Source organism: Mytilus californianus, unplaced genomic scaffold (genome assembly GCF_021869535.1).
Source record: "Mytilus californianus isolate M0D057914Y unplaced genomic scaffold, xbMytCali1.0.p SCAF_6, whole genome shotgun sequence".
Taxonomy (NCBI): Eukaryota; Metazoa; Mollusca; class Bivalvia; order Mytilida; family Mytilidae; genus Mytilus; species Mytilus californianus.
The window spans coordinates 53,875,712-53,899,769 of NW_026262712.1; the positions used below are offsets into that span (position 1 = coordinate 53,875,712).

The 24,058-nt window shown below is 32.8% G+C and overlaps 2 protein-coding genes across 2 annotated transcripts in view; both read left to right on the forward strand.

The window, feature by feature from the left end:
* The window catches only part of LOC127705670 (transcription factor egl-13-like), a 126,800-nt gene extending 108,207 nt beyond the window's left edge, over positions 1 to 18,593 (forward strand). Inside the window, exon 10 of the transcript XR_007983929.1 lies at positions 18,582 to 18,593. The gene's annotated coding sequence lies outside the window, so the exon portion shown is untranslated. The remainder of the gene's footprint in view (positions 1 to 18,581) is intronic.
* The window catches only part of LOC127706549 (uncharacterized), a 58,826-nt gene that overhangs the window by 6,432 nt on the left and 28,336 nt on the right, over positions 1 to 24,058 (forward strand). The window contains exons 2-6 of the mRNA XM_052211205.1: positions 5,215 to 5,879; positions 7,187 to 7,765; positions 10,875 to 11,468; positions 13,139 to 13,375; positions 19,144 to 19,254. Coding sequence (XP_052067165.1) covers positions 5,309 to 5,879; positions 7,187 to 7,765; positions 10,875 to 11,468; positions 13,139 to 13,375; positions 19,144 to 19,254 — 2,092 coding nt within the window. The 5' untranslated portion in view covers positions 5,215 to 5,308. The remainder of the gene's footprint in view (positions 1 to 5,214; positions 5,880 to 7,186; positions 7,766 to 10,874; positions 11,469 to 13,138; positions 13,376 to 19,143; positions 19,255 to 24,058) is intronic.

The following is a 24,058-nucleotide window of genomic DNA, read 5'->3' on the forward strand; positions in this document are numbered from 1 at the left end:
CTCAGAAACTAAAGCATTTAGAGCAAATCTGACATGGGGTAAAAATGTTCAAAAGGTCAAGATCTATCAGCCCTGAAATTTTCAGACACACCGAACAACCCATTTTTGGGTTGCTGCCACTAAATTGGTTGTTTTAAGGAAATTTTGCAGTTTTTGGTTATTATCTTGAATATTATTGAAGATAAAGATACACTGTAAACAGCAAAAATGTTCAGCAAAGTAAGATCTACAAAAAAGATTATATGACCAAAATTTGTCAATTGACCCCTTAAGGAGAAATGGCCCTTTAAAGACAATTTAACGCAATGTGTTCATCAAGTTTGCTAACATTTAAAAATCTTCTCTTCTGAAACTACTGTGCCTAATACTTCTTAACTTTGAATGAATGTTTCTTTAGGAATCTAGTTTATGAATTGTATCCGAAATTTTGATCCATCAACAAACATGGTCGCCATGGCTAAAAATAGAACATAGGGGTGAAATGCAGTTTTTGGCTTATATCTCAGAAACTAAAGCATTTAGAGCAAATCTGACATGGGGTAAAAATGTTCAAAAGGTCAAGATCTATCAGCCCTGAAATTTTCAGACACACCGAACAACCCATTTTTGGGTTGCTGCCACTAAATTGGTTGTTTTAAGGAAATTTTGCAGTTTTTGGTTATTATCTTGAATATTATTGAAGATAAAGATACACTGTAAACAGCAAAAATGTTCAGCAAAGTAAGATCTACAAAAAAGATTATATGACCAAAATTGTCAATTGACCCCTTAAGGAGTTATTGCCCTTTAAGGACAATTTTACACAAGTTGTTTTATGTTTTTTAACTTTAAAAATCTTCTCAAATGAATCTAGTATAAATTTTGTATTCCATTTCCTTGTACGTCAAGAAACATAGACACTATGGCTAAAATGGAACATATGGGTAAAAAGCAAAAATAATCATTGATGAAAGATTTAAGCAAAAAAAATAACAGGTGAGCGATTCAGGCTCTTGAGAGCCTCTTGTTTTACACAATACTCAATAACTCAAAAATAAAATTTTGAATCATCACCAAAGAGTATACAGATCTTAAGGTTAATATAACTAAGAAGTGTGTAAAGTTTTAAGCAATAATCATAAACTGTTTTTGAGATACGGCGTGACGTGTGAAAAACCCCTCCCCCTTTTTTAACAAAATACTCAATATCTCTAAAATAAAATTTTGAATCATCACCAAAAAGTATACAGATCTTAAGATTAATATAACTAAGAAGTGTGTAAAGTTTTAAGCAATAATCATAAATTGTTTTTGAGATACGGCGCGACATGTGAAAAAAACACACACCTGTTTTAGTTACTAAGTCCCGTAACTCAAAAAGTTTTAATCTTATTTTCACCAAAAAGTATACAGATCGTTTGACCATCATAAGAAACAACTATATTAAGTTTCATGAAATTTGGATAGGTCATTCTCAAGTTACTGTGCGACATGTTTACGCCGGTCAGACAGACAGACGGACAGACAGACGGACGGACGCCGGACATTTGTATACCATAATACGTCCCGTCAAAAATTTGACGGGCGTATAAAAATGATAAGGGGTCTTCAGTAACTATTGTAAGTCTAGTTACTAGTGGGATGACCTGCTTTTAATTTTACTACTGGGCCAAATTAAACCAAACTTGACCTCAATCATTATTAGGGTATCTAATACTATTTATTATGATTTAAACCTTATTTTACATGATTTCCAAAACCACAGAAGATACAGGTGAGCGACACAGGCTCTTGAGAGTCTCTAGTTAAAGATTAGTGTCCTGCCTCTTATCTTGAACTATTATTGATTGATAGCCACTTTAAACTGCAAAACTGACCAACAAGACAAGATCGACAAAGAAGTTGTTAGTTTACTCTTCATTGAAGTGATTGCCATTAAATGACATTTTTGTACCCTTTTTTGTGTTTTGTACAAAAACTAAAGAAGACAGAGAGAAAATGTAACACACCAAAATATCCTCAATTCAAGTTCAACAAAAAAGAGATTTTTGTCGTGAATTCAAATTATAGGCCTGGTACCTTTGATAATTATTCTAATAGAAACTATAGGCTCCATGGAGCCTGTATCGCTCACCTGATTTTTTTTTGCTCACAATTGATGCATGAAATAATGCAACCGTTATACTTTTGCTTTTAGCCATGTCCGCCATGTTTATTGGCAGGCGCGGTCATCAGACACATTTTTTTCAATCACATCAATTTTTCTGCACCAGATGCACATTTCGACAATTAATGTCTCTTCAGTGATGCTCGATGTCAAAATCTTTGAAATCCAAAGCTTATTAAAAGGATGAAGAGCTATAAACCAAAAAGGACAACAAAGTATAGCCAAAGTTGGGCAAGGAATCAGAGCTTTGCATGAGGGAGATACATTCCTTAATTTAGATTATCAAAAATTTTTAAATTTTAATGACACAAAATCCGTATTTTCATGGTACTGGCTACTGGTATAGTGATACCATCGGGGACTATCAGTCCACCAGCATAAGCATCTACCCAGTGGTAGTAATAACATAAACGGTACCAATTATTATGAACCAGATGCACATTTCGACAATCAAAATCTTTTCAGTGATGCTTGAGACCAAAACATGAAAATCCAAAGCTTAATAAAAGGATGAAGAGCTTTAAACCAAAAAAGACAAAAATGTATAGCCAAAGCCGGGCAAGGAATCAGAGCTTTGCATGAGGGAGATACATTCCTTTATTTAAAATATTTTCAATTTTTTTTTGGTTTCAGAGATATAAGCCCAAATCTACATCTTACCCCTATGTTCTATTTTTAGCCACAGCGGCCATCTTGGTTGGCGGGCCGGGTCATGTAGTTTCAGAGGAAAAGATTTTTGTAAAAGTAAACGGACACCAAGTCATGAGAAAAACTCACTAGGTCCATTGGGCCAGGTGAGCATAAAAAAGATATATAGTATCCATCCATGACTCAAAATCAGTACTTCCACAGCAAAACACATACTAAAAGCAAAGAAACAGCGCTTTTATTGATGTTCTTAATCTCAAAGTCAAAGTGAGGCCCAAACACGGATCAAAACACTCTCAACTCACTGCAAGTTTATGACGGATCGTAGTACCGATTTGAGCGGAACTACAATGCCTACAATATTGGAGAGTGTCAATTGTTGAAGATCATAGACCTAGGTTAGCGACACAAGCTCTTTAACCTCTAGTTTTGTATCTTTATTTCGGAAAGAGGACATTACCAATTTACAAAAACTGGCGACAGGTCTATGTTGTAAGCTGCCATAGAATTAGACTTTTATGATAGCTTTAACAGGATTTCAAAAGACAGTTGTAGTGTCAATAGTGAGAATTATGTATATTGTACACATTTTTATTTATAATTTATGTAGATAGACAAAACAAAAAAGAAAATATTCACCTTTTGCAAGGCTCACTAATATATTTTTCACTAACATTTACTTTACATTATTTTTTAGCACAATTGTATTATGTAAATAAAATTGAGAATGGACATAGGGAATGTGTCAAAGAGACACCAACCCGACCAAAGAGCAGACAATAGCAGAAGGCCACCAATGGGTCTTCAACACAGCGAGAAAATGACTGCATTTAGTGTTGCAAAAAATAATTTTCCATTCTGTTACCTGCAAGATCATTTATTTTCATCTAAAAATCCGAGTGATTGCCATTCAAGAAATCAAGATTTAGAAAAAAAACAAACTTTTTGTGTTTTTAGCAAAAACTAAAAAAAGATCAACAGAAACTGAAAACAGAAAAAATCATAAGCAATTAAAGATCAAGGAAATAGAGATTTTGTCATACTTTAACTTGTATTCTAGTCTACAATGTTGGAGAGTGTTGGAGGCGATGTAGACTCTTTATTCTCTAATTTATAAATTGGATTCTAAGCGTTCCTATTTGTTAATTAAACTTTTGCCATAGCAGTAGTTATAAAAAATTATTTGGCGTATAATAATTATTCAATCAGAATCGATTGATTCTACGGAAGCCGCTTAGTGTCAGTGTCGAGTTTTAGTTTTTTAGAAGTTATAACGACCTAGCTTACTCGTTATGTCGACTTAACTAACTCATTTTTACGACTTAGCTTATCTAACTCGTTATAACAACTTAGCTTACTTTTTAGAACGACTTATATAATTAACTAACTCGTTTCAAACGACTTATCTAAATCATTATAACGAATTAACTAAGTTGTTATAACGAGTTTAATAAGCTAAGTCGTTATAATGAGTAAGCTGATGCGTTATAACGACTTAAAATAAAACTCCACCCTGACACTAACCGGCTTCCGTAGGATTCTGTATTCTTTCCTCGTTAATACCGGGCGTCCGTCCGTCTTTCCGTATGTCCGTCCGTTCGCACATATGCTCCTCTGCCGTCAAATAACAATAACTCAAAAGCGCTCTAAACAAAATTGCATGAAACTTTGATGAATTGTTTATATCTATTACCGTAAGCTCCAATTAGATTTTTATAAATTTTAGAGTTTTCTTTACCGAGTTACGAGGTTAAATTTATTAAAAAAGGGAATTTTCCAGTTTTTGAAAAAAATAACTCAAAAATGCTGCCATTAAAACGTTTAAACCCGTTGTATTTGTTTGTACCTGTCCTAAGTCAGGAATCTGATGTTCAGTAGTTGTCGTTTGTTGATGTGGTTCATAAGTGTTTCTCGTTTCTCGTTTTTTATATAGATTAGACTGTTGGTTTTCCCGTTTGAATGGTTTTACACTAGTAATTTTTTGGGGCCCTTTATAGCTTACTGTTCGGTGTGAGCCAAGGCTCCGTGTTGAAGACCGTACTGTGACCTCTAATGGTTTACTTTTATAAATTTTAACTTGGATGGAGAGTTGTCTCATTGGCACTCATACCACATCTTCTTATATCTATTTGAGCAGTTTTCATTAAACTTTGGTGAATTGTTCATATCTATTGACTTGCAACTGTATACGGACCAGTGTGGAATGTTCCTAAATGCAACAGCACCACAACACGAACAAAAAAGAACAGAACTAAAAAGATAGTCTTCAACAAGTCGTCTTTGAAATACAGCAAATTCTCAACCGTCCAACGCCAAACAGAAGTGGTGAGACAGATACTACAGAAGATTAGCAATTTACACAAAATTTCTAATCTGACAAGTTTGTTCCTTTTATGTACTATAATTTTTATTTTTTTTAGAAAATTGTGTGTTGAAGTTCAACAAGCTCGCATAATTTCCTTTATCGATGAAACATGGAAGAGACTTCATAATGCGTAGTGTAATTTCAGTATAATGGAAAGAAAAGACCGTAATACCTATATGACAAACTATGTCAGACTGTGTTTTGTTGCTCAGTATGAAAACCGAAATCTTCTGGAAGAGCTGTTAAAAAATCAGTTAAGTTTAGGTCATACGCTCCAACTTAAACGTATAAACAGTGTTTTTAAATTTGAAGAAGCTGAACTTATACGTGAATGTTTTGAACTCAACTGTTTTGACAAATTAGACCTGTGTTTACTATACTTGCTGATTAAAAAATTACAATTAGTTGAGCCGACATTTAGAAGGTGGTCTGCCAACTCATATCCGAAAGTTTTAACAATCGAAGATGGCGTTGAACTGATATACCAAAAGTATAATTTAATTTTGCATTCGGGGAAAACTACGTTTACCAATGAAGAAGTAAGGGAACTATTTTCAATATTTAATGATATTGCCATAACATTTGATCATTTCTGCATGTCCAATACAGGAAATAAAAGTGTCACGAGATATGTTGAAACATGTTGTGTTGATTACGAGATGCGCTCGAGGTACAGAAATCATTTGCATGTCCTGGAAATGAATTTAAAAGAAACGAAAGGTTAGTAACTGGAAGCATTATAAAAAAATATGATGAATATCCCTACGGCCATTTAGATATTTTTCTGGGATCTGGGCCTGTCTGCCCACCACATGGGTTCAATGTTGTCCGTAAACGTATTTTCCATGCAACCAAACATGAAAAAAGGAGAAAAACAAAGAATTCGTTGAGTTTTTACAAGAATTAAAAAATCTTAAAAATCTTAAAAAGACAGCGAGGAATCGTAAGGTTGATAGACAAACTTGTTTAATGAATTGGCTTGTAAATGGAAAGAAAGAGTGCAGATGCTAAAGGGGCACTAGCTGTTCACCGATTTGACTCAAATTCTCATATTTGATATATAACAATGTCAAACATTTATCCCAATTATAAAACGTCTAAAATAAACAATATACCGGGCACGAGCTCGATAATATGTAGCTTCGTTTCATGTGTATTTTAGTCTAGACGCCATCTAATTAACTCACGAGTTGACCTCCGATTGCCATATAAGCGCTGCGATATAAACATAAATATAGATATAAACAGATATCAGACTCGTGCATTTGGATTTTTCTAGGTCTGTTCAATTTCATATTATAGATTAAAAATATATGTTAATCATCGTTTTTACCTGTATTAGAATGATTTTTTGTGGATCGAAACAGTCAATCAAATTATTTACCTTTGTTTCACTTTCAATGTTGACATTCTTTTCCTTTAATCATCGAACACGCACAATGCATGCGGTGTCCATCTCTAGCTAAGGGGTTAAATTGAAGTTCACATGAATACGCGGATTCAATGAGGTCGAATTGTTCACTTGCAAGTGAATAATTCATCATCAATGTTTCTTCGCTTATTTTGACAAAATTGAACCATACTGGCTGCTAAAAGCGATATATTATTTTACTATTTCACTTTCATTAATGATTGAACAAAAACAATCATATTTTATATTTTTTATATATCTCGTAGCTAGTGCCCTTTAAAAATGTGAGACTCCAATATCTTTTTGATTTAGTATATTAGTTTCCTGTCATTATTAAAGCACTCGTAAAATGTTTGATCTGTATCTATATAACTGTTTTTTTCCCATAGTAAAATTTTGTTAAAGTTAGCCTTTATATAGTTCGAATCATGTAATTCTCTACATTAAACTTTGCAAGATACCAAACAAGATTATATTGATACCAGTATTTAATGTCTAATAGGAAAAATACGAAAGGATGAACCATTCAATCAAATAAACCACTGCATAGTAAATTTACCTTTATTTTTCAAACACCTACATCAGTCATTATTTTATTATATTTCCCAATTTGTAGGACCAAGATATTATCCACTTATGTATGGAAGAGAAGAGTTCCAGTTATCGCCCGAAATTACGAACTACATGAGAGTTATATATGCGATTCAAGTAGAACTTGCTGGTGAAGTCCGTAAATATATCGCTTCACGACTGCCGCCTGAATTTTTTTTTAGGGAAATGATCAAATCGAAATTGTTTGATGAATTACCATTAAATATTAAATATATCGTAGGACAATGTCATCATCAAGGATACAAGCATTTCAGTTTATATTTGATAAGATTGCTCATAATAAATACATTTTTTAGTTTTGAAACTTTTGATATAAATTGGATTCTGACAGAACGACATAAAATTATATATAGAGGAAATGCAGGTTTGACAGATATAGAAATGAGAAAAAGTTTCTCAGTTCTTACACAAATAGCAAAGGATTTGGAACTTGAGATGGAAGCACCTCATGACAGTATCGTGGCCAAGTTGGAATACTATAAAACCTGTTGTATGGATGAACGAACATTCGAATGGTTTAAAGAAGGCCTTACATATATAGCAGGAAAGGAACAACAATTTGGAACATTTAGAAATAACCCAGGTATGAATATGTTATCAATGGGAACCGTTTTACTAAGTTTTTGTTGTTTGTTAACAAAAGCCAGTGTGAACAATGCGACTTTAGGTTGTCGAACGTAGATTACATCTGAAATAGTTTCTGTATGCAAATTATTGTTAGGTATACGGAATTTCTAAAAAGCAAATTCGTTTAACAAACATAATTAATATTTCCCAAAATTTGTGATCCAGCTTTCTAATTGGGGAACACTGAGCGCAAACATGTTAAAAAAATATATGTTTGCATGATTTGTATTTTATTACCATATATCATGATGACTTATTTTGTTGGCACTTGCAATCGCTAATAAAACACGTCATGTTGGGCCAGTTTTGATGACCGGAAGTATTTTTTTATACAGCAGTTCAGTTAACTAGTGAATCAGAATGAACTGTTTAATTTGAACATTTATAAGTATTATCTAATTTGTAAATTTGTACTATATTAAATTGTTAATTGTTTAAAGTATTAGTCACAGTTTTATAAGTACAGACTCCTTCTAAGTCAGCACTCGTCTATCCGTGACAATTAGTGTCAGAAGTCTGAAGAAACCCGAAGAACTTCTTCGCCCAAAAACAAAAAGATGAAAATTGACCATAGTGAACAAAGAATCGTCTCTTTTATCCGTTAATTTTGCATAGAGCCACAATGTGAAACCGAAATATCTAAATCCATAAACGGACAATTATTGATACTGATATAAGCTATATTGAAAGGTAAAATTTCTTCAATAGAACTAAAGAATTTTTTTAACTTTTAAAGTAAAATTATTATAAAAGTAATGGTAAGTGTTGTTCAAGTTTTCTGTTAAAATGAATTTATGTGAAGGAGTATTGTGCAGTTACTATAGTTAAACGGTCAAATGTATGTGGTGTTCAGTCACTTGTGTTAAATTCGATTCAGTGAAAAAGTTCGCAGTTCCTATTTTTGTTGATAAACTATGAACATGCAAATCCTATAAGGCATGTACATTTAAGACAATATAATATTGTTTTAAATGCAAATGCGCCAATAGAACAGCTACAAAATGTAGTAATCCAAAACATTAAGTATTAGATCTGAGGATTTAGATATTTCGGTTTCACACTTGTGGCTCTATACAAAATTAACGGATAAAAGAGACGATTCTTTGTTCACTTTGGTCAATTTTCATCTTTTTGTTTTTGGGCGAAGAAGTTCTTCGGGTTTCTTCAGACTTCTGACACTAATTGTCACGGATAGACTAGTGCTGACTTAGAAGGAGTCTGTACTTATAAAACTGTGACTAATACTTTAAACAATTAACAATTTAATATAGTACAAATTTAAACATTAGATAATACTGATAAATGTTCAAATTAAACAGTTCATTCTGATTCACTAGTTAACTGAACTGCTGTAGAAAAAAATACTTCCGGTCATCAAAACTGGCCCAACATGACGTGTTTTATTAGCGATTGCAAGTGCCAACAAAATAAGTCATCATGATATATGGTAAATACAAATCATGCAAAAATATATTTTTAGCTCACCGGGGCCCAAAGGGCCCCATGTGAGCTTATACCATCACTTGGCGTCCGTCGTCGTCTGTCGTCTGTCGTCGTCTGTCGTCGTAAATATTTTCAAAAATCTTCTCTGAAACTACTGGGCCAAATACCTTCAAACTTTAACTAAATGTTCCTTAGAGTATCTTGTTTATAAATTGTATCCGAAGTTTTGATCCATCGACAAACATGGCCGCCCTGGCTAAAAATAGAACATAGGGGTCAAATGCAGTTTTTGGCTTATATCTCAAAAACTAAAGCTTTATGAGCAAATCTGACATGGGTTACAATTGTTCAATTGGTCAAGATCTATCAGCTCTGAAATTTTCAGACGAATCGAACAATCCCATTGTTGGGTTGCAGCCACCAAATTGGTAGTTTTAACAAAATTTGCAGTTTTTTGTTATTATTTTGAATATTATTATAGATATATATAAACTGTAAGCAACAATAATGTTCAGCAAAGTAAGATCTACAAAAAAGTTAATATGACCATAATTTTCAATTGACCCCTTAAGGAGTTATTGCCCTTTAAAGACAATTTTACACAATTTGTTCATCAAGTTTGCTAACATTTAAAAATCTTCTCTGATGAAATTACTGGGCCAATTACCTTCAAACTTTTAACTAAATGTTCCTTAGGGTATCTTGTTTATAAATTGTATCCGAAGTTTGTATTCATCGACAAACATGGCCGCCATGGCTAAAAATAGAACATAAGGGTCAAATGCAGTTTTTGGCTTATATCTCAAAAACTAAATCTTTTAGAGCAAATGTGACATGGGGTAAAATTGTTTAATTGGTCAAGATCTATCGGCCCTGAAATTATCAGACGAATCGAACAACCCATTGTTGGGTTGCTGCCACCGAATTGGTAGTTTTAACAAAATTTTGCAGTTTTTTGTTATTATTTTGAATATTATTATAGATATATATATAAACTTTAAGCAGCAATTATGTTCAGCAAAGTAAGATCTTCAAAAAACTTAATATGACCAAAATTGTCAATTGACCCCTTAAGGAGTTATTGCCCTTTAAAGACAATTTTACTCAATTTGTTCATCAAGTTTGCTAACATTTAAAAATCTTCTCCTCTGAAATACAGGTGAGCGATTCAGGCTCTTGAGAGCCTCTTGTTTTAACATGTTTGCGCTCAGTGTTCCCCAATAAGAAAGCTGGATCACAAATTTTGGGAAATATTAATTTAAGTTGAAACATTTCAGAGTTCTATGTTATCATAAAATAACTATTAACCTATTCCTGTAATAAGTATTCAACAAAATAAAACCTGCTGGTCCCGACAGTCTTGCGCAGCATTATAATTTCACGGTTTCTTATAACGAAAAACTCAAACGTTTTGCTAAGTTCAGGAAATGGAATAAGAACATTGAATTTTGACAAAAAACTGTTGTATGTGTTAAAGCTTAATTCTTAAGAAAGACTTGTTCATTTCAGTAATAAGATAGCTCCATATGATAGCTTTCGGTTACGCTATTAATACTCCCGTCTACCATTGAGTAAATCATGTGCATTATTTCACTTTATTAAAAAAAACTTACTTTTAATAGAGTCTACCCCACGATATTGGTATCTTCCACCTGGGCATGACCTAGAACATCTGCAATATCCTGAGTCAAGATACACACTGATTGGCTACGCTTTCGAAGATACCTTATCAACGATTCTTCGAGAATTACTTCATCAAATTGTTCCACCTGTAGTAATTTTCAACTGGATTGTTTTGACGGACCATTTAGTCAGATATTTTAATGCAACAGAATATCTCAAGTTTCTCGAAGGTCAGGAGAATGGATACACAGATTTTGACACAATGCTTCTATCATCTGTTTTGCTCAAGCTGCAGAAAAAAGAAGTGGATGCAAAAGTTTTGGAAGCAATTAAGAAAACTAAACAGGAACTCCTATGTAGAAGAAACAAGGAACTGACTGATACAGAAACGATGTACTATTTCAGTGTTTTTAAAGATGTAGCAAGACTGCTTGATAGAATTCTGTTAAGCCCAAAACAGAAATGTGTCGCATTAGTTGAACAACTAGAAAACATGTTAACTGAGGGTGAACAGCTCAAACATTTTTTTGCCAGTCTTTTGAAAAAGAAAAGTCAGAAACCAGTCTGGATGGAGAAAGGCAGATTTGGAAAAAGTAAGTTGAAAAAGTCATTTATAAATTGAAATTTATTTTGAAGTTAATAATCAGTCCCCTTGGTTGCTACCAGCTTCATCTAGATAATAATAATAAAAAAAACAGCAAGATATGTCGTTACGACAATTTGCAATATCTCATTGAGACGTTTGCATTGTTTTGCAAAATAACGAAATTCTCATGTAAGCACTTTTTCAAACTCTTATTACTTATATTTCGTATCTGCAAATTATACAAAACTTTAAAAGTTTTATTAGTTTAAGTTTTTATACGACCGCAAAAAAATTTTTGTGGTCGTATATTGGTATGACGACGTTAGCGTCGTCGTCGTCGTCCGAAGACACATTAGTTTTCGCACTCTAACTTTAGTTTAAGTGAATAGATCTCAATGAAATTTTACCATAAGGTTCGATACCACAAAAGGAAGGTGGGGATTGATTTTGGGGGTTATGGTACCAACAGTTAAGGAATTAGGGGCCAAAAATAAGCATTTTTGTAACTTCCAGACATTACTTGTGTGTAAGTGTATGGATCTCTCTGACATTTTACCACAAGGTTCCATATCACAATGGGAAAGCTGGAATTGAGTTTGGGGGTAATTGCCCAAAATCTTAGGAATAAGGGGCCAACAAGGGGCCAAAAAATAAGCATTTTTCTAGTTTCCAGACAATAACTTGTGTTCAAGTGTATGGATCTCTCTGAAATTATACTGCAAGGTACCATACCAAAAAGGGAAGGCTGGGATTGATTTTGGGGGTAATTCCCTCAAAATTTTAGTAATTAGGGGCCATAAAAGGGTAAAAAACAAGCATTTTTCTAGTTTCAGGACAATAACTTGTGTGTAAGTTTATGGATCTTTATGAAATTGTACTGCAAGGTTCCATATCACAAAGGGAAAGCTGGGTTTGAGTTTGGGGGTAATTGCCCTAAACGTTCAGGAATTTGGGGCCAAAAAGGGGCCAAAAAACAAGCATTTTTCTAGTTTCCAGACAATAACTTGTGTTCAAGTGTTTGGATCTCTCTGAAATTGTACTGCAAGGTACCATACCACAAAGGGAAGGCTGGGATTGAGTTTGGGGGTGATGAATCGTTAGGGGCTTCAAAAAATTTGGGGGGGGATTTCTTTTCCTTTTTTTTCTTTAAAATTTTCCATTTTAGATTGGTTATTTCTGATTTATATATAAAAACAAATAATAATGATATGGTTTGAATAGGTAAATTAAAATTGTTTAAGTTCTTAGACCACTTTCATTCTGTGTCAGAAACCTATGCTGTGTCAAATATTTAATTACAATCCAAATTCAGTGCTGTATCAAGCTTGAATGTTGTTTCCATACTTGCCCCAACTGTTCAGGGTTCGACCTCTGAGGTCGTATCAAGCTGCGCCCCTGCGGAGCATTTTACTTTTTGTTGCTTTAAGTTGCCCATATATGAGTTTGTAAAGTTTTTGAAAGTAATATTTTTTGCTACAATATGTCGTTTTGTAGTAATTATTATTAAACGAGTCAGTGGTGCATTCACTTAATAGTAATGCAGTCTCGTATAGGCATCACTATTATTTGCTGAATTGAGCAAGTAAACTTGGCAATAGTTTGTCAAATATATGACGCAATATAGACGCAAACAATGGTGTGTCATATGGTTACGAAATAATTACACGACTCTTTCAGCTCCTTCATTATTGGACTCAAGAGAATTTTATGAACTGTTGGAACATGGCTACTACGATTCCTACGAAAATCGAATATATCTTGGAGGTCCTTGTAATGCGGGGAAGACAAGTCTGGCATGTGTTTTAACTGGAGACGAAGTACCAGATAAATGGATATCAACAAATGGGTTACAGATATACTTTGGACAAAATGGAATTCATCTAAAAGACAAGAAAATGATTCAAATACGAAAAGGTGGAAACAAATTATTGAAGATAAGAATTAATGATTTGAAAATTGTAGCAGTCTTATGTACCTCCCACATATCCGTTTATTGGGCATGTATGTACCTTATGTTGGTGAATAAAGTAAAACTTGCTCTATATATATGTTACAGTGAATTTGTAAAATCAGGGATTTTGTATAATCCCTGGAATAATAAGTGATTTTGTAAAATCACTAACAGTTTCAATGATTTTGTAAATCCCTATAATTTGCCAGGGATTTTATGGAACACTGAAAATATTCCCTGATTACAAGTTTAAACATGATATTAGAAATGTGTTTTTCATATAAAGATAAATAAACCAATGATTTTCAAATATATTTCTTAAATGAATAATACTAGTTAAAGCTATTGTACAGTGATTACGAACTGATATTTGGACTACAATGTACTGTCTTTTTATTTGATTATAAAATAAAATATAATTGGTTTATACGTTTCAGTAATTGCAGAATCAGTATATAATACATATTAACTTACTTTCGAACAAAGTAATAATAAAGAGCTTTTTGTCTTTTATCGTGGATTTTTAGCAATAAGTTTCACAATTTCTTCCTATTTTCCTTGATTCCATATGTTAAATTTTAATTTTCCCTCAATTATTTGAAGTAACTTTTGCATGTTTTATGTGTAAGAAATTTAGGTCTTATGCATTTTTCTACAGTATATCAGTTGTTTAATGGAAATTCCTCACTAAGTATTAAAATGGCACTAGCTACGAGATAGAGAAACAAATAAAATATGATTTTTTTTTGTTTTTGTTCAATCATGAACTAGACATGTTATAAAAAGAATGTCAACCAGGGCCGTAAATTAGAACTTGCATAATAGGAGGCATTAGAATATGCGGGGGTCTTGGGAACTTACAGATCCTCAGATGATGAGAAGTTTTTATGTTTTATATTGCTTGTTTGTCTCACCCTGGAGATATTTTGACTTAGTTTCAGAAAACAAACTGTCAAACGTCATAATTGAAACTGTACTTTACATCACTGATAATTTCATTTATTATACCAAATTCACATTCTAATATTTGGCTTTTAACGTTTAGATATTTTGAACATTGTTAGTTTATTACCATCATGTGCCAAAGTCATAATTTCATGCTTATTAATTTGCTCTAATTTTCTCGTATCCGGAGAAATGATTTATCTTGTGTTCGAACTTGGATTTGAATCTTCACAAGGTCACAGTTTTCAGATTCAAGTTCTATGGCCAGCGGTCTTACCCAAGTAAAAACTTTTTTTTATATAAAATTTTGAATGTATTTAGAACTCATTGAACATTGAATATCTATAAAGTGAAATATGTATATTTTTAGAGAAACTATCGAATAAAACATTTTGAAAAGGATCTATAAATGTACAGTATGAATGTAAAAAAAATGATAAAATACATTGTATGCGCCTTGAATTTCTCGAAATTCCAGCCACAGAATTACACGGATTAGTTTTCAAGTTCAGTCAAAAATCAATTACAGTCTCGGTATGTAAAAGGACAAAAGTATCGAAAAACAAAACAAGCGTAACGTCATTCTACAATATCGTAATTTATCAAATTTTTTCATACATCACTCAAGCTTTTAAATGATTTTAAAAGATTGCAAAAACGATTTTTTTTTTGTCTTTCTTTATCTTTGAATATTTAGATTCTCTATTAGAGACATATAATAAAAACCTCTAGTTCTACTTATAAAGTTTTGAATAGATTTTATCTCTAGAATCTATATGTTGTCTCGTGCGGTTATTGTCGGGAAAATTATTCCCCGAAAACTATGGTGAAATTTACGAAACACCGCAAATCCAGCCAAAAGGTATGAAATATCTATAACCTGTACCATTTGTTCAATATTCAACTGTAGTTCAACAAAATTTTAATGCATGTTTGGTTTTGAACTTTAGATCCTCTCCCGATTTTGAATTTCATATCATTTATATCACGAACCTGTTCAAACTGTTTCAACAGCTAATCTTATGTATTCGTTTGTGATTTCTATCGAGTTTCTGCAAGAGTTCATAGGAACTGTTTGTCCTGGTTGAAAAAGCATTCTTCTTGATCATGCATCAACTTAAATTTAACGGCAACTTGATATTTATCTTTCATAACAGGTTTCCATATATTTTTACGCTTATTCGACGCATTGATGACCTGGTAATGGTGATTGTATCTAGAATTGCCACCATTATTCTGAAATCTACGACTGACTTGACAACTGTTGACAAGGACAAGATTTGGGCAGTACAACCGAAAGGGTACACAAAATGAAAAGTATTGAAAATGTTCATCTTGACAAGTCCAGCTTTCAATCTGCTTTAGGTTTTGTTATACTGAATTCGAAATGCTATTAGACAATTTTTTTTTGTGGATTGTCTAGACGAATGCAAAGACAGTTTTTGGGAAGCATGATGCATTAGATTTGAGAATGGGGTTTGACATGCATGTTTAAGAGGTCACGGGGCACGTTAGATGTTCTACGGTGTCATGACAGGCATACGGTGTCAAGATAAGAACTCTGAAATAATGTATCATATTTTTTTCGATTATTATTTTTTTGGTGACGTGCAATAGGAGGCAACTGCCTATATGCCGCCACATAATTTACGGCCCTGTCAACATTGAAAGTGAAACAAGGGTAAACCACGTAGTTGACCGACTCGATCTAAAAAAACTCATTCTTATACAGGTAAAAACGGTTATTAACATATTGTTTTAAACTATAATATGAAATCAATCAGACCTAGAAAAATGCAATTGCAGGAGTTCGCTATCTATTTATATCTATGTTTATGTTTATATCGGGTTATATAACCATCGACAGTCTTCGGAAGGTCACCTCGTTGGTTAATTAGTCTAATTAACCAACGAGGTGACCTTCCGAAGACTGTCGATGGTTATATAACCCGATATAAAATGCTGATACATAATTTTGAGTTTATGCATCGTAAATTGTTTATTTTAGACTTTTTTAATTGGATATTCGTTTTAGTATGTTATCAGTCGCATATGATAATTTGAGTCAAATCGGTGAATTATATTTGACAGCTAGTGCCCGTTTAAGTATTTGGTACTAAGGCTAAATTAACACCAAACTTTCTGAGTGTAACTGTGTAGACTTGTTTTTTTAAGATTTTTTTAATCAAGAGTAACTATTTTTTTTACAAATTAACTAATTAAATCAAGAAATCTGTAAAAAATACTTTAATTATTTCAGTGATTTTGTAAAATCCATAGTCAAAAACAGGGATTTTATAAAATCACCAATCAGTTCAGTAATTATACAAAATCCCTGATGTTTACAATTTCACTGTAACATATACAAGTTCAATAGATATTCCCGATAATTGCCTAAAATATTGATATCATTTATTTATCATTGTTTACAATTTTACTACAATTGACAGCAGTAAGAGGCCTAACTGTTCTTGTAAAAAGAGGTGGAATATTTGCCAATGACACAGCAACCAACAAAACAAAAAATGAACAAAGGATTCATCAATAATATAAAAGTGCATATTTAAACAAATTCGAAGTACTGTTAATTTCTAGTTTTCATGCAAACGCCTCAATAATGTTGTTTGACAACTTTATTTAAACAATATTGGTTGTTTTGCATATGACAGTTGTTTGTCGAGCCTGCGACTTGTGTCGCAGAAAGCTCGACTTAGGGATAGTGATCCGGCGGCGGCGGCGTTAGCTAACTTCTTAAAAGCTTTATATTTTAGAAGGTGGAAGATCTGGATGCTTCATACTTGTATATGGATGCCTCATGTTACGAAGTTTCCGTCAGTCACATGTCCAATGTCCTTGACCTCATTTTCATGGTTCAGTGACTACTTGAAAAAAAAGTTAAGATGTTTTGTAATGTTAAATTATCTCTTATTATAAGTAATAGGATAACTATATTTGGTATGTGCGTACCTTGCAAGGTCCTCATGCCCGTAAAACAGTTTTCACTTGACCTCGACCTCATTTCATGGATCAGTGAACAAGGTTAAGTTTTGGTGGTCAAGTCCATATCTCAGGTACTATAAGCAATAGGTCTAGTATATTCGGTGTATGGAAGGACTGTAAGGTGTACATGTTCAACTGGCAGGTGTCATCTGACCTTGACCTCATTTTCATGGTTCAGTAGTTATAGTTAAGTTTTTGTGTTTTGGTCTGTTTTTCTTATACTGTATGCAATAGGTCTACTATATTTGGTGTATGGAATGATTGTAAGGTGTACATGTCTAGCTGGCAGGTGTCATCTGACCTTGACCTCATTTTCATGGTTCAGTGGTCAAAGTTAATTTTTTGGTCTTTTTTATCTAATACTATATGCAATAGTTCAACTATATTTGGTGTATGGAAATGTTTTATGATCTATATGGCAGTCACACAGGTTTTATTTGACCTTAACCTCATTTTCAAGGTTCATTGCTCAGTGTTAAGTTTTTGTGTTTTGGTCTGTTTTTCTTAAACTATAAGCAATAGGTCAACTAATTTGTTGTATGGAAGAATTGTTAGCTCTACATGCCTGCCTAGCATGGTTCATATGACTTTGATCTCATTTTCATGGTTCATTGGTCAATGTTAAGTTTATGTGACAGTTGTAATAAAGCTTTATATTTAGGACTATCAACATAATATCAATGATTAGTAAAGTAGGCGAGACATTTCAGCATGTTCACTCTTGTTTAATGAAGTTGAGCGTTTAGTTTTATGTATTTCTCCTTTTTAATCAACATTGGATGTTTATACATTTTTTGTACGTAAAAAAGAGCTGGAACTGACTTTAGATTATTGATCAATCTATCAATGGAGTTTTGGTTGATAACATTAAGAATTTGCGATGAATTTTAAATAGTTCTTTAAAACAAATATCCTTTCCGTGCTTCATCAACTCAAAAGAAGAATTCTTACCTATTTAAATACAATAATTCTAAATGTGTGATACTTTTATTATTTGACTATATCAAAATCTTCAGAAAAAGAGTGTATCACGCAAATTATATGAATTCAATTCGAATACTAGTTATAATTACTTTTCGTAGTTCAGTTAATGTGTTTGAAAAAGTATAGGCCATCGATCGACGTGAGTATACATTCTTGCATAATTATTGAGTTTGATCTAAAAGCTAGTCATGCATCTGGAAAAAAGATTGGTCCAATGGACCTTCACTACACCAACTTAAGGAAGTAAACAGGTTCTTGTTGTTAATTATTTGAATTGAGTTTGTTATCACTACCAATCCAACTATGCAATTACATCAACCACATTCGCCTTATCCGTTCGTTCGTCAGCACGTTCGTCAGGCAAACATTTCCTTCACACATTTTCTCGAGCCAAAATGTCTGAAGTTTAACAGTAATGTGTAGTAGTTTGTGATAAATTTTCATGTCTTTCATACATCAACTGCCTGTTTTCTGATACTATGAATTTATTCAATATTGAATGAACAAAACCAAATTTGTTACACTTTGCCCAATTAAGTACTGCTGAACAGAATGACATCATTATTAGTCAGCATTCGTATCAATGATGAATTGTAATATGTTAGCACTTGTCGGATATGACAGACACCTAGGTTCGGTTTACTTTGATTTTTTTTAACACTTTAAAATTTTGAATGAAATTTGTCGTCTCATTTTTCTCAAGTACTACTAAACAGGTTATCTAGTTATTCTGCAAACAGTCCGAAATCGCGTGCATTTTATTTATATATTAATATATTTGCTTTTTGTTTGTTTTGTAAAGGCATGCTGTGCCACACAGTTCATGGTAAAGTCATAGCTGCAATAAAAAACATACAAAAAGAAGACGTAGCATCCAAAACAGAGGTCAATAAAGTCGAAAAGAAAGAAATGGGTAAGGAAACAATGATTGAACTTGGGAATAAATGTTTTCTAACTTTCTTGTATAATTTTTAGGAATGTCAAAAGATCTGAAATCTAATACTCGAGTACTCGGTCATGATACTCATGAGTACTCGAGTACACGGATAAATCTTTGACGTCTAGTAAAAAGTTTTGATTTTTGATGGGATGTGGTATTTTGGATATTACCTTTCATAAATTACCTTTCATAAACCTAATCATAATATGATGACATCGCTTGACATCTCAACCAAAGACATGCGTATTGTTGCAGAACTCAAACTGTATGAGTACAAAATCTACTTGATCCTTGGTTATGTGAATCGCTCGTCCTTTTTTGTGTCAATAGAACAATGAATAAAGGACCACCGTTTCTAAAAAAATAACCTTCTATAATAGCAATTATTGTATGTATGTTCATTAACCAAATCAGAAACAAGCCAAATACCATCAATGGGTTAACGAAGTCCGACTTGATAGACACTGTATCATCTGTTCCTGTGAAGTTAGTATTTTTTTTATGACGACTTGTCTCATAATTTGTCAACAAAATATTGAACTTTAAATTACTAATATGAATCAATATTTAATTATAATTAAACAATAATAACGTTTCAAATAAATATTTAATACATCAAATGTAGATCTCATACCAATCACCATTACAAAGCAGCTGGAATAATTTTTCATTAATAACTGTTCAGTAATGGATAGTTCATATTAAGATGAAAAAACTGTATGACATTTTACAAGTACATGAGCTATGAATTTTAGGCTTTCTAAGCTAAAACTCATTGAACAGACCACGTTAAAAATAATATACACGAAACGCTTGATCTTCATAAGATTGACCAGTAGACAATTCATACCAGTTGGAAAGCTAAATCCATTTAAAAGTTGAATTCCCGTAAAGCCCAAAATTCAAAATAGATCTTTAAAACATGTCAGCTATTCATAAAGGAGAACAATCTTTTTATTTCGAATGATTTAAATGATTCATGAACAGTTAAATAAAAGGTATGAAGAGAGCCATTGTTTGGTCCCTTAAATTGCAAATACAGTAAATCTCTCCAGGCCGTTCAAGAATATACGTATTGTATTGCTAAATGAACCTGTAAGTAAAGTATTGACACTTGAGTTCAGAAAGGTCACGTGTGATGCTACTATGATGTAAGAGAGATAGAGGCGAAGGATACCAAAGGGAATTCAAACTCAAATAAGTCGAACATAAACTGACAACGTCAATGAAAAAATAAAAAGACAAACATACAAACAACAGTACACAAAACAGCATAGAAAACCAAAGACTTAGTAACACGAATCCCACCAAAAACTTGGAGTGATGTCAGGTGCTCCGAAATCGTCCATATTTGGCACCCGTCGTATTGCTCATGTAAGCACAAATCCAGTGATATGTCTAATTTGGTAGGTCATATTCGGGGAAGATGTCGAAATTAACGATTTACACGTTAAATAGCCAATTCTCTCATAGTTTTTGTCATCATATATATGAGCAACAGATTTCCCTAAAATGATATTCCACACCACACCTTAACAGATTTGAAACATGCATTTTGTAGCAAAATATCTATTTTGGTAAAGCTGTAGCTCATATCTAAATGTAAATGACAAAATCTTAAAAAGAGGCTGTTTCGGTAGTATTTACTGTTTTGAACTAAATGTATGAACTTGCAAGCACTTAGGGTTATATGTAAGACATATTCAAATATATATACATATATCAAATGCGTTTTGTTAAAATATTCTTTTCACTTTTTTGGTCTTTTGGAAAATGTTGTTTGTGCTGTATTTAGACCCCTCTAACAAGAAATTTGTTTTGCATGCACACGTATAAAATGTGCGGTTTTTATCCACGCAATCATAGGTTTGAACGTTGTTTTCAATTTCAACTTGTTTATATTTTTTCGTTTGGGCTTTGTATTATATTTGCCTTCGGGTTTCTATAATCCGTTCGTCCTATTTCGACTCTTCAAAATTCAAGAGTCTATCCTAAATTGAGGTAAATTATATGGCCTTCCAAATACCGTTTCGATTCCTAACATCACTAAAGAGACATTTATTGTCGAAATCAGGGTATGGTGTACAAATATTTGCACCTCATGTTTGAGGTATACCTTCTTTTCCGCAAGTTTATTGTTTTCTGTTTGGTATTAAATTAATAATTAAGATCCATTTTGTAACATCTGGTGATCCGTTTATTTGGCAATCGCCGTGGCAGTCAGTAGGGTTTAAGAACTTCCGTTGTTGGACCTGCTAGTCAAATGCGTTTTGTTAAAATATACTTTTCCACTTTTTTGGTATTTTGGAAAATGTTGTTAGTGCTGAATTTAGACCTCTCTTCCAAGAAATTTGTTTTGCATGCACACGTATAAAATTTGAGGTTTTTATCCACGCAATCATAGGTTTAAACGTTGTTTTCAATTTAAACTTGTTTATATTTTTTCGTTTGGGCTTGTATTATATTTGCCTTCGGGTTTATATAATTCGTTCATCCTATTTCGACTCTTCAAAAATCGAAGGGTCTATCCTAAATTGAGGTAAATTATATCGCCTTCCAAATTGCGTTTCGATTACTAACATCACTGAAGAGACATTTATTGTCGAATCCGGATATGGTGTACAAATTTTTGCACCTCATGTGTGCGGTATACCATCTTTTTCGTAAGTTTATTGTTTTCGTTTTGGTATTAAATTAATAATTAAGATCCATTTCGTTACATCTGGTGATCAGTATATTTAGCAATTGCCATGGCAGTCAGCAGGGTTTAAGAACATCCGTTGTTCGACCTGCCAGTCAAATGCATTTTGTTAAAATATACTTTTCATTTTTTTGGTCTTTTGGAAAATGTTGTTTGTGCTGTATTTAGACCCATCTACCAAGAAATTTGTTTTGCATGCACACGTATAAAATTTGCGGTTTTCATCCAACGCATTCATAGGTTTAAACGTTGTTTTCAATTTAACTTATATATATACATATATTGTTTAAAGATTGTTGAAATACACAAAACACTAAGGTTTTTCTACCCCTAAGTAATGATTGCCTGATTTGGCACAACGTTTTTTGGAAATTTCGGTTATTAATGCTTTTCAGATTTTAATTGGATTTGGTTTTTTATCTTTTCTAATCACTGAAGATTCTTTTGTAGAATAACGCGCGTCTGGCGTACCAAATCATCAGCCTTGTATCTTTGATATGTTGTCGTCGAGCCTTCGACTTTTGTCGAAAAAGCGAGACATAGCGATCCTACATTCCGTCGTCGTCGTCGTCGTCGTCGTCGTCGTCGTCGGCGGCGGCGGCGGCGGCGGCGTCCACAAATATTCACTCTGTGGATAAAGTTTTTGAAATTTTAATAACTTTCTTAAACTATCTTGGATTTCTACCAAACTAGGACAGAAGCTTGTTTATGATCATAAGATAGTATCCAGAAGTAAATTTTGTAAAAAAAAAGTTCCATTTTTTCCGTTTTTTACTTATAAATGGACTTAGTTTTTCTGCCAGGAAACATTACATTCACTCTGTGGTTAAAGTTTTTGAAATTTTAATAACTTTCTTAAACTATCCTGGATTTCTACCAAACTAGGACAGAAGCTTGGTTATGATCATAAGATAGTATCCAAAAGTAAATTTTGTAAAAAAAAAGTTCCGTTTTTTCCGTATTTTACTTATAGATGGACTTAGTTTTTCTGCCAGGAAACATTACATTCACTCTGTGGTTAAAGTTTTTAAAATTTTAATAACTTTCTTAAACTATCCTGGATTTGTACCAAACTTGGACAGAAGCTTGTTCATGATCAAAAGCTAGTATCTAGAAGGAAATTTTGTTCCTGTTTTTCTGTATTTTACTTATGAATGGACTTAGTTTTTCTTCCAGTTAACATTACATACAGTCTGCAGTTAAAGTTTTTAAAACATTTATTAGATTCATAAACTATCCTGGATTTTTACGCAACTTGGACAGATGCTTCTTACAATCAAAAGATAGTATCGAGAAGAATATTTTTATTTTTTTTTATTCCTCATTTTTGTTGAGCCTGCGATTAACAGCAAAATTAGGCGAGACACTGGGTTCCGCGGAACCCTTACGAATTTTTACAATTAATGTGTCTTCAGTGATGCTCGTTTCCAAATAAACATCCTAAATTTAATGCAATCTTTGAAGAGCTGAAAAAGGACCAAGTACGAAAGCCAAACACCAGAATGGAAGCAGAAATATGCATGAGAGAGATAACTCCTTAATAAAATTATTTTGAAGTTTTAAAACAGCAAGTTAAAAATAAAAAAAGCACTTGAAGGAATGTGTGTTCAATATTGTTTTCAATTTAGAAATAAGAAATTAGGCTTTTATCCATATTGAGATTTGATGAAATTTCAGAACTTCATTATCAATATATCATCCTCAGTATGAAATTCACTTGACCTCCTTATCATTGAATGCATGTAAACTTATCCGATGTTCCTTCTAGTACGGGAAACTACATACTAAAACCTTCAGTATTTTTGTCTACCATAGTCGCGTAAAGCGATACATAGGGATTGATTTGACGGCGACGGCGTCAACAATTGTTAAGGTTTATGCTTAAGGTAGCACAATACAAAAGCAACTACATTTGATCAAAATTTCATTTTCAGCTGTTTTTGTTACTTCTTAATATTCCAAAACCACAGAAGAAAAATTCATTTACATATCTTGAACTGTAAATGAGTTTTGATAATAATTAGTTTTATAAACAAATGCACGTGTCTGACTGATACAAGATAAGAACATGTGGGC